At 35.7% G+C, this 11,710-nt stretch overlaps 1 protein-coding gene across 3 annotated transcripts in view; it reads right to left on the minus strand.

The window, feature by feature from the left end:
* Window positions 1-910: 910 nt before the first annotated feature.
* The window catches only part of LOC127445960 (syntaxin-16-like), a 12,194-nt gene continuing 1,394 nt past the window's right edge, over window positions 911-11,710 (minus strand). For 2 of the 3 annotated variants that reach the window (XM_051706500.1, XM_051706499.1), the window contains exons 2-8: window positions 9,828-9,935; window positions 8,975-9,115; window positions 8,637-8,799; window positions 8,208-8,296; window positions 5,394-5,537; window positions 4,161-4,241; window positions 911-3,961 (exon numbers count right to left, since the gene is read on the minus strand). In XM_051706500.1, coding sequence (XP_051562460.1) covers window positions 3,857-3,961; window positions 4,161-4,241; window positions 5,394-5,537; window positions 8,208-8,296; window positions 8,637-8,799; window positions 8,975-9,115; window positions 9,828-9,935 — 831 coding nt within the window. In that variant the 3' untranslated portion in view covers window positions 911-3,856. Of the gene's footprint in view, window positions 3,962-4,160; window positions 4,242-5,393; window positions 5,538-8,207; window positions 8,297-8,636; window positions 8,800-8,974; window positions 9,116-9,827; window positions 9,936-10,216 lie in introns of all 3 variants that reach the window. The other variant, XM_051706501.1, reaches the window with a different exon arrangement.

Genomic DNA, 11,710 nt, shown 5'->3' on the forward strand with positions numbered 1-11,710 from the left:
CATGACCACACATTAAAATGAAGACTCCAGTCATATCAGTAACCTTATAAAAGCTGTTTTATTCTACATGGAGAGGGTCCGCACATGTTACAATCACATGACCAGCTGAATACTACTTGCTTAATCTCAGTAACCGTCATTAACTCACTGACTGAAGTAATCATGGCTGACTGTGAATAATACATTTCTACAATGGCATCTCAAACTGAAAACTATTGATTTTAAATGATGCTGCATCCAAGCCACTAGGTGTCAGTGTAAGTCCAAGATGACATAAAGACAAAAGTTACTGAGTGCACCTTTAAACCTGAACATATAAATTTACACTTAATACAACAAAAATGGCAAAACAATTCATTTATATAGCGAAAACATAGAAATCAACAGCAGCATTTTACAAAAGATTTTGGCATATAAAGAATACTAAACCATTCTGTAGGATCGAAACGGGATTCATTATTTTGAATCTGTTCAGTTACATGAACCATCTGAACGAACTGATTCACTAAAATGAATCAGATTTTCCAACGCTGCAAATGAGAGAGGACCGTTTAGGATGAACCGATTCACTAGTTAGTCGGAATTTTAAACGCTGTATATTATTTAGAGGGCCGCTTAGTAGAGCACGCAAGATTTTGTAACACAAAATAGCGATGTAGCGTCTGGTGGCGCTATAACCGTACATGTTGAAAAAGATAGCTGCTACACCATTTTGAGAACAGCTGAACTACTGACACGCTACTGGAAAGCGTAGTTAATAGCTCACTACTTTTAGTTATTTACTCTCCAACATTGCATGGTACAGTGATGGCATCAGATGGTAATTCCATGATATTTACTAAACATGCTTTACCATGGTGCTTTTTAGTTAGTGTAGAAAGTTTACTTAAGTACACTGCAATACCCTACATATATAAATTATTAAATTTTTTATTTATTTAATTAAAAATCTGTTTAATCTTTACAGAAGTTCTAGGTTCATATAGCATACAGTAGTACCATAATGGAAGAAAAATATGAAATATTCACACCAGGTATCACACCAAAACTGGGAGAAAAAATTAAATAAAAAATGGAGATAACCATATGAAATGTGTTTAAGCCTTGGATGTGCTGCTATTTTTTGCCTTTATCCCATTTTTCAACATGGCTCGCCTTCTAAAATATCAGAATAAATTGCCTCTGTATTTATAAAAACACACAGTCAACTTTATATTTTTTCCCATCATACAGTAGTGATGCAATTAACCTTCACAAAAGCCAAAAGGAAATGATTTTTGAAATACAGAAAAACATAAATCATCATTACAATAATAATAATAATAATAATAATAATAATATTATAAGCTCAGACTTTCAACAATGCTACCAAAGGACAACAATAGAACTCCATAAACTGTACACATATTTTCATCTAAAATAAATAATTTCATCTCGTACAAGAGACATCAGTAAGTCAGGAGACCCAACTGAGCTTCAGTCCGAATATGGTCAGAGATTAGAGTTCAGACTGACAGATACGGTAGTGGCAACACCAGTCAATGAAAAAGCACAATTAAAAAAAAAAAACCAGAAGTTTCACATCATCATCATCCAAGTTAAGTGCACAAGTGTCCACTCCTTAAGGCAAGGAACGGAGTGAAGCAAAATAAGTTTTGCTAAATCACTCCCTTTATCAAAAATATCACTGAAATTATACTGATATTATGACAACAACACTGCTAAACACATAATGGTGCATTACAAACCTCCACTGACATAAGCAGAGGAAATAACGGTCAGTTATAGTTGCCTGTTAAAAGACAATGTAACATTTAATTCATTCAATACATGTCATAATCCCAACCATTAAATTAAAATTAAACAGAGTTAAAAGGATTTTAATTTGCGGAAAAGACCATGATAAATGCTTTGAGTATGCGTTCCCCATTCTTTGATCGTAACTCACATGGTTCACTGGAGTGTCAATGCTTCTCTTTTAAAACAAGAGCAAGTGAGCTTACATATACACATACACACAAAGTGGAAATTCCAAGAGTTTAAGGTGGGAAAAAAAAAAAAAAAAACAGACTTCATGTGAGATTTTAACTAGGGCACACACTGAACACATGTAAAACCTAACCTAAAAGCAAGGTTTTGTCCAAAGGCTGCTCACAACGTCATATGGGAGTTTAAAGGGATAGTTCACCCAAAAATGACCATTCTCCCATCATTTACTCACCCTCATGACATTCCTGATGTGTATGACTTTCTTTCTTCTGCTGAACACAAACAAAGATATTTTGAAAGAAACCAATCAATATTTAAGTCCTTTTTTAACTAAAAATTCTCCTCCCTGCCCAGCCGGTGGCAAAAAGCGCAAAGAATGTGAACTGCCAAAAACAAAGTAGAATGTGAAAGTGATAGTAGAGATTTCTTGTGAAAAATAACTTAAATATTGAACTGTTTCTCACCCACACCTCTCATAGATATTCTGAAGATATGGATTAAACCACTGGAGTCTTAAGGATTACTTTTATGCTCCCTTTACATGCTTTTTGGAGCTTCAAAGTTCTGGCCACCATTCGCTTGCATTGCATGGACTTAGAGCTGAAATCTGCTAAAAATCTTTGTTTGTGTTCTGCAGAAGAAAGTAAGTCATACACATCTGGGATGGCACGAGGGCGAGTAACTGATGAGAGAATTTTCATTATAGGGCGAACTATTCCTTTAATTCTAGAGTTACTACAGTTGTTGATTGAAACAGAGGCTAGGCACAGGAAGATAGTTAGTAAATCTCACAACAAAACATGTCTAGGTCACATTTCACTCCAAAATCAAGAGAAAATTAATTTTACTGTATGCTGCATAAAGAAAATGCTGCCTATTTTTAGGACCATAAAGATATTTTGCATTGTGACATTCTCATTACTGTAAGGTGTCTGGATGTTTTACAAATGATTTGGTAATTCAAATGATTCTTAATGGCGATTCTCATTATCACTACAATACAGTAAATATTACTGTAATTTTTATTTTCATTTAATCATCATAATTTAAAGGCATTACAAGAAATATTGCCATGATGCATACTTTACAATTTAAATTGAAAAAGAAAAACATTCTAAATACATATTTTTATAAATAACCATTTTTATAATTTTTTATTAAATGTTCTTTATTTTTATATATATATTTTTTAGCATTACAGTAATTTAGATAAGACCTATCTGCATTACAGTAATAAGAAATAGGGAAAGAAATTACTTAATTGTACATGTTGCAAGGCAAAAGATCAGGAATAGTCCTAAAAATTTCATTTTCTTTAATTTTTTTTTATTTCTTCAATTTTCATTACAATATACAGTAATTTTTTATTTATTTATTTTGATTTTGAGGGTGAAATATGATCCGGACAATTTTATGGACAGTTTTTGTGAGATTAACTCAAGTAGATAAAATCATGTTCAAGGAGAGATACAGACAAGATTCCAGCCTTCAGAGGATACCTTATTTTGTCACATACTGTACAGTTGAGATAAACATGCTGCCATCTTGCATCCACACTCCTGTCAAAATGCTGTGCTTGTGCAGGACAAATTGGCCCTCTGAACACAATTAAAAGGAACCTGAATACTAACACTGCCTCTTACAAAAGCCTATTTCCTGCACTGCCCATTTAACAGTTTAAACACATGAACTTTATCTGGCAGCCTCCAGAGGGCGCGCCTTATCGGTTTAATTTTGTTGTGTAATATTCAAAAACATAAGCAGCTTTGGTTTGACAAATGTTCCGCCCTCAAACAATGGTCCAAAGGTCAGCATGTGTACACACTTACACTCTCACACATACAGGTGGATCCCTCCATGGAATGATTCAACTAAACTTTGTCCCAAACAGAATAAGTATTAGAACAACAACTATGACGAAGAGAATTAATATGACCAGCATCTTGCGGTTTTTCTTCTGGTACTGTTCAGCCTAACAACAAGAAGGAAAAAAGGAAAAGTTGAATATATTTCTATTTCCACTATGACTTTCATTTAACTTGACTTCTTAACTATAATCTGGATGCAAAGTAAATTTACATTACATAAAAATGGCTGACAAATGTTAAAGTCAGCAAATTAAACCCTTGACATGTTGCTTAACACATCACCAAGTTGGATAACGGCCTCACCTTTTGCAACTGCTGAAGTCCCTCCTCTGTTTTGACACACGCTTGTTCCACATTGAAGTCAATTCTGTCGAGGACTGTGCCCTGAATTTGATTTACATTGTCTTTAACAACACTTTTTTGTAATATTTCTGTTTCTGTGTAAAATATACATACATATAAACAGTGTGTATATACACCGATCAGCCACAACATTAAAACCACCTGTCTAATATTGTGTAGGTCCCCCTCATGCCGCCAAAACAGCACCGACCCACATCTCAGAATAGCATTCTGAGATTATATTCTTCTCACCACAATTGTACAAGAGGTTATCTAAGTTATCTAAGGTACTATCTACCGTAGACTTTGACAGTTTGAAACAGTCTGGCCATTCTCCGTTGACCTCTCTCATCAACAAGGCATTGCCACTCACTGAATGTTTTTGGCACCATTCTGAGTAAACTCTAGAGACTGTTGTGTGTGAAAATCCCAGGACATCAGCAGTTACAGAAATACTCACACCAGCCCGTCTGGCACCAAGAATCATCCATGCGATTATCTAATCAGCCAATCATGTGGCAGCAGGCAGTGCATAAAATCATGCAGGCAGTGCATAAAATCATGCAGATATGGGTCAGGAGCTTCAGTTAATGTTCACATCAACCATCAGAATGAGGAAAAAATGTGATCTCAATGATCTGGACCGTGGCATGATTGTTGGTGCTAGGCTGGCTGTTTTGAATATTCCTGTAACTGCTGATCTCCTGGGATTTTCACACACAACAGTCTCTAGAGTTTACTCAGAATGGTGCCAAAAACAAAAAGAAATCCAGTGAGCAGCCGTTCTGCAGATGGAAATGCCTTGTTGATGAGAGAGGTCAACAGAGAATGGCCAGACTGGTTCGAACTGACAAAGTCTACAGTAACTCAGATAACTGCTCTGTACAATTGCAGTGAGAAGAATAGCATCTCAGAATGCTATACTGAGATGCGGGTTGGTGCTGTTTTGGTGGCACAAGGGGGTCCTAAACAATATTAAGCAGGTGGTTTTAATGTTGTGGCTGAACAGTGTGTGTATATATATATATATGAATGTGTTTGAACACAATTACTAAATAAATTGTTATTCTAGAGAAATTGAGACATCAAAAATCAGTTGTGTGTGACTTAAATCAGTCACTAAAATGTTTATTATGGGACCTGCTACAATTTTCTGCCTATATAGAATACCTTGTAAGCAAGAAACTCACTGACCTGCTCAACAACCATCCCAGCAAGATCTCTAAATATCTCATTAAGGTCAGAAATGGATTGTACAACTTGTCGAATTTCTCTCTCCCGCTCTTCTACCATCACTGTGTTCTGCTGAACCTGTACGAGCTGGTCATCCGTAAATCCCTAAAAAAGTGAAAAAGAGATTTTTGAAGACAAAGACCAACAGTATACTAAAAATAAATTACAAGGGATGCACCAACATAGAAATTTTGGTCAAACTCAAATATTTGTTTATTATTGCCGATAACCAATAAAAATCTATACAGTAAAAAAAAACTTGACACTACAGCGGCAATCTAGAATGGTATTTTCTTCAAGTGAAATCAAACGTTAAAACATTATAATTTACAGTAGAAAAAAACAGTTTACAACTTTTGAAAAGCAGTGTGTAAAAAGAGTTTACCTCTTAAACAAACAAACAAAAAACCTGTTATTATCGTCTTACAATACTTCCAAAACAATGCCATTATTGGCCGATACCGATATGGTCACTGATTTATTGTGCACCCCCCAATATGTATATACAGTATATATATAAATATATACAGTGCCTATAGAAAATCATCATACCCATTTGGAAAAGTCACTTTTTTTTTTTGTCTTACATTCTGAAATTAAAACCCATTAAAAAAAATTGTTTACCAGCTTTATTTACAAATTTTGCTTTCCAACATTCAAGTAATGAAAAACAAAAAAGCAAAGCCAAAAATGTATAAAAGATGAAAAACTATAATAACAGGGTTTGAAAAGTAATACCCCTGGATTTAATACTTTGTAGAGCTACCTTTTGCTTTAATGACAGCCATCAGTCTGTTTGGATATGTCTCTACTAGCATCACGCACCTAGATTGGGGAATATTTGCCCATTCTTCCCTGCAGAATTGTTCTAGCTCAGTCAAATTGTGGGGTGAGCGGTGAAGGACTGCTCTCTAGAAGTCCATCTACAGGTTTTCTATTGTATTTAAATCAGGGATCTGACTTGGCCACTCAAGGACTTTGACCTTCCTATTCTTAATCCACTGTGTTGGATAGGAAGGTGGTGTGTTTAGGGTCAATGTCATGCTGAAAGGTGAACCACCTGCCCATCTTCAGTTGTCGAGCAGAGGGCCACAGATTTTCCTCAAGTATTTGGGTGTACATGGCAGCATCTATTTTCCCTTCAATCCTGACCAATTGTCCAGTCCCTGATGAAGAGAAACACCCTCACAACATAATGATGCCACCACGCTTCACAGTAGGTATGGTATGTTCTGGGTTGTGTGCTGTGTTTGGTTGTCTCCAAATACAGCGCTTGGAATTCAGTCCAAAAAGTTCAATTTTTATCTCATCTGACCATAAAACCTTTTGCCACATGACATTAGAATCCTCCAAGTGTTTTTTCATAAAGTGCAAACGAGACTTAGTATGGCACTTTTTCAGAATGGGCTTCTTTCTTGCCACCCTGCCATACAGGCCAGCTTTTGTGTAAAGCTTGGGAGATTGTTGTCACATGCACAGACTGATCAATCTTCTCAATCCTTCAAAGTTGCCTTTAACCTCTTGATAGCTTCCCTGATCAGTATCCTCCTGGCACTGTCATTCAGTTTGGAGGGACAGCCCCATCTAGGCAAGGTTTTGATGGTGCCATGCATTTTCCTCCTCTTAAGAATGCTCTCAACGGTACTGAGAGGGATAGAAACCTTTGAAATCTTGTCGTACCCTTCTCCTAACCTGTGCCTTTCCACAGTTTTATCCCAGAGCCCTTTTGAAAGCACCTTTCCAAACATGATGAATTCTTGAATTCTTTACCATGCACTACTAGTAGTGGAATCATAATGGAACAGCTGGTTTTATTCTGAAGTAATCAAAACCACAAAAACTGATGTCAGTTGGGAGCCAGTTAGGCAGGTATGGAATCTGAAAGGTGATTGGTTGCACCTGAGCGAGTTTGAAATGGTTACTCTTGGGGGGCTGATCACTTATCCAAACCAGGGATATTACTAATTAACTTTAATAATTGTTCAGATTTTTTAACATGTTATTTTCACTTTGATGTTTAATGTTATAATGTGTAAAAACAGCTGGAAAAGGTTCAATTGAATTTATTTAAATTTCCAGGGTGTAATGTTACAAATGATAAGGATTTTGACAATGTATGATGACTTTCTATAGATACTAATATATATATATATATATACACAATACCGGTCAAAAGTTTTGAAACACTTGACTGAAATGTTTCTCATGATCTTAAAAATCTTTTGATCTGAAGGCGTATGCTTAAATGTTTGAAATTAGTTTTGTAGACAAAAATATAATTGTGGCACCATATTAATTTTTTTCATTATAAAACTAAAATGTGATTAAAAAAAATAGTTTTTGAAATTGATGACTTGGACCGAATAATTAAGAAAAGCAGCCAATGAGTGCCCAACATAGATGGGAACTCTTTCAATACTGTTTAAAAAGCATCCCAGGGTGATAACTAAAGAAGTCGGTTGAGAAAATGTCAAGAGTACATGTCTGCAAATTCTAGGCAAAGGGTGACTACTTTGAAGATGCTAAAATATAACACAGTTATGATTTATTTTGGATTTTGTTTCGTCACAACATAATTCTCATAGTTCCATTTATGTTATTCCATAGTTTTGATGACTTTACTATTATTCTAAAATGTGAAAAAAGAAATTAATAAAGAATGAGTGTTTCAAAACTTTTGACCAGTAGTGTATACATATATCTATATATACACACACATACATACACACACACACACATAGTATGAGTATTGTAGGGTTTGACAAACATTCTTACTCTGTCATATGCTGCAATATCTTCATCTTCCTCCTCAAGAGGACCAGAGTCAAAAAAGTGCTTGGATCTTTCTTCACGGTTTTTCATGCCTGCAACCAAAGCAAAAATGTGCCGTCAAAGAATTCAGCATACAGCGAAAATCACTTTGCATTTCTCAATCCTCGATTTTAGGATGGAAAATGCATGTTGTCATTATAATTTCTTCCCTTGAGCAACTTTTTATATCGAGGAGAGTATAAAAAGGACAGGAAATGATGGAAGAGGGGGAAACAGCCTGGAATACAACTTCTAGAAGAAACTATTTTTAAAGTATACTGTACATGTTGCATGCAAGTAAAACAAAGTTGTAGAGAGGACATCTAGGTTTCAGATATCTTTGGTGTGTGTGTGTGTGTGTGTGTGTGTGTGTGTGTGTGTGCATACTCTTACGTTTCAGGTAGCTTGATTGTGTGTGTCTAAAGTTGATTGACAGTTCCTGAAGGCTCTGGGCCAATGAGGAGACCACATTCGTCAATAGTCTCTTTTCTTGCTCTATACAGTGATAACTCTGTGTCTGTAACCCTGTTACCGCCCACTGACACCTGTGAAACATCTACACACACATACACATAGACACACTACAGATGCTGAAAATTGTTTGGTTTTACAATGTGTGCAGCGATTTATTGCCATCATTTATCGACTTGTCCAAGCATTTATGTAAACCTTTTTAGTTATAACAGATGTTACTGAATTAAACCAGCATTTCAGAATGTGTGTTCCTATACCTGTGTTATTTCCTGTGTAGTGATCTCAATGGCATGTTCCTCCTCACTGCTGTCGTCCAGTGTGGGGCGGTTCATGTGTTTGTCGTGCAGACTGGCCAGATCCTTCATCTTCTGACGGATACGTGTGATTTCATACTGAATCTGCAGGAACAAGACATTCACTGTTCATTCTGGGTTTCACAACTAGAGGGAAGAAATCCAAATGCAGTTGAATCCAAGATCCCAATATATCTTTCTATCACATTGAGATTGCTAATTAAATGTGCATTCCTTCAAAACTAACTTCTGAATATCAGTTCTCAATGTGCTGACTGGGGGAAAAGAGGAGACTTCTTATTTCTCAGACATCTGATGTAATCAAGAGCACTTTCAGCATTGTAAGGGATGATTAGAGACGATTCTGTACTGTCACTACAAAGTACGCCAGATCAAAGTAGTCTGCTGCATCCTCCACAACCTAGCACCCAGATCCGACCTGCAAAGATGGGGAATTGCACCATACTAATTGCGTGCAGCATTAATGTTTTGGATGTGTTTGCACCATTATTTGATTTAAATTATTCCTGTAGTGAATCAGGTGCTAAAACAATGCAGACAGCATGTGCAAATAAATGTTAAAAATAAAATAAATTCTCAGTGAATTCCCCCATGCTTACAAACCTTGTCTGTAGTTGTATCTAATTTTTCATCTTCTTTCATGTCCATGTAAAAGCCATTAAACCGACCTGCCTCAGATGTTGTCGGTAGAGTTCAACTTGCTTTTTGAACCATGAACATTCTTTTTATTATCAGTTTAACAATGTATCCCATTCTTTCATTTTATGAATGCTTCAAACATATCAACATATCTTACCTCATCCACACCCTCCACCCATTTAGGTGGGAGTCTCTTTGAGACACCAATAGCAGCCTCAGGATCCAAACTAATGCCAGACACCAGAGCCATACGGTCATCAGCCAGCTAAAGGACATAGAAGACAGAACAGCAAAATACAATTACATTCACACTTATTCAATCACACATTTCATTGCTCATCACAACAAACACAATAATCCTTTTTGACTCTTTTAAAATAATATACAGGATACATGAGCCAAACAGTCTCAATCATAACTCATGACTATGCACACTTTAAAAAAAAAAATCATTTTCTGTTGACTTTATGGGAAAATATGTGGAATGATATTTGTGCAGAATTCTATAGGTGTAGATGACCTAAGGTTAAATCATTTGGACAGTACCTCATCAAACTCCTAATGTGAATGGAAGAGCCCAGCGAAGTCTCATCCAATGAGGAGAGAGATTGAAGAGAAGGGGGGAGGGACAGAATGAGTGAGAGCATTTGAGCCCAAGATAAAAAAAAAGCAGTGATCAGCATCAAAACAACAGAAAGAAGGGCATACTGTAAGTAAAACTGGACAAATCAGGAACACAGACCAGTAAATGGTTACAATTACTCAATGGCATAAAGCTCCATATATATGTTAAGGATGCATAGGCATGTCATATTTGTCCATTCCAGCCCAATCATTACAACTTTTCAATCATTTTGTTACTGTAACTGTACTGAAAAATGTTATTCATAACTGTCTGATTCATAAATGTGCAAATAACTAGATATTAGGTTTCAAAAAATAGCACTTTCTGACGTTTCTGAATCTATAAAATGTAATAAAAAAAAGATTATGTTGGTAAATAAATCCCTTTTGACTCAAAACACCACAATGACATGACTACTACAGATTTAAGCAGTGCACAGCCGAAGAAATCTGTCAGTGTTTCGCAAGGCAGTTCTTAGAAAGAACACAAAAAATGCAAACAGGGCAAAAATGAGCATGCAAGAGCAGATAGTAAGGAATGGAGCCATTACGCCAAACTAAAACAAGCATGCATGATATATGATTGCAATGATGTCTGTGCTCGTAACTTATGGCTTGGCTTTAAATATTGTATTTGCAGACATGTTTGCTGTCTGTCAAGACCCAATCATACCCTGTAAAGCTACTTTCAATGGTTTATTATATTACTGGACTATTCAAAGCCATGCTGGGTACCAGGCCGCCTACCAACATCAAAGAGAAAGAAATATGTAAAGCATATCTTATCTGGGGAAATATCTATGCAAGACAAAACATAATGCCTTCCACTGGAGCCTCATTTTACAATGGAAAAAACCTAACTATGCCAAAATGTACAGAGCATCAAAGAAATCAGTATCTCACAAATAAAGACTGTAGAATTACGCAGCACTACAATGTAGTTATTAATCATGTTTGTAAATGCATACAAATTTACAAGATGAGAGACATTTATTAAGGGAGGTATTTTGGAAGGATTTAACAATTTTGACTTCATACAATACTTAGGTTTAATTAACAAGCTCTCTCAAAGAAAATCCAAAATAACCAGAATGCAGAATTAACTGCAACCGTACTAAAGCAGTTATAATAGTCTGCAAAATAAGTAATCTAATTTTAGATTTAGCTTCTTAAACGATTTGCTAGCAATTGTCAATACTTTTTTCCTTGGCATTTTAGGGGCTAATTTATTTTTAAATAAAGGGCAAAAAGTATGCACATTTGCATGCACAAATTGTGTTAATAAATATTTTGTTGAATCAACTTTTAACAAAAGGACAATTACCTTTGACGAGTTGCCAATCACATTAAAGCAAAAATAAAATGTTGTGGCAATTTCTATGGGATCACTTTTGATATAATATACACTTATATGCA

The sequence above is a fragment of the Myxocyprinus asiaticus genome, chromosome 9, assembly GCF_019703515.2.
Source record: "Myxocyprinus asiaticus isolate MX2 ecotype Aquarium Trade chromosome 9, UBuf_Myxa_2, whole genome shotgun sequence".
In the NCBI taxonomy this organism is placed as follows: Eukaryota; Metazoa; Chordata; class Actinopteri; order Cypriniformes; family Catostomidae; genus Myxocyprinus; species Myxocyprinus asiaticus.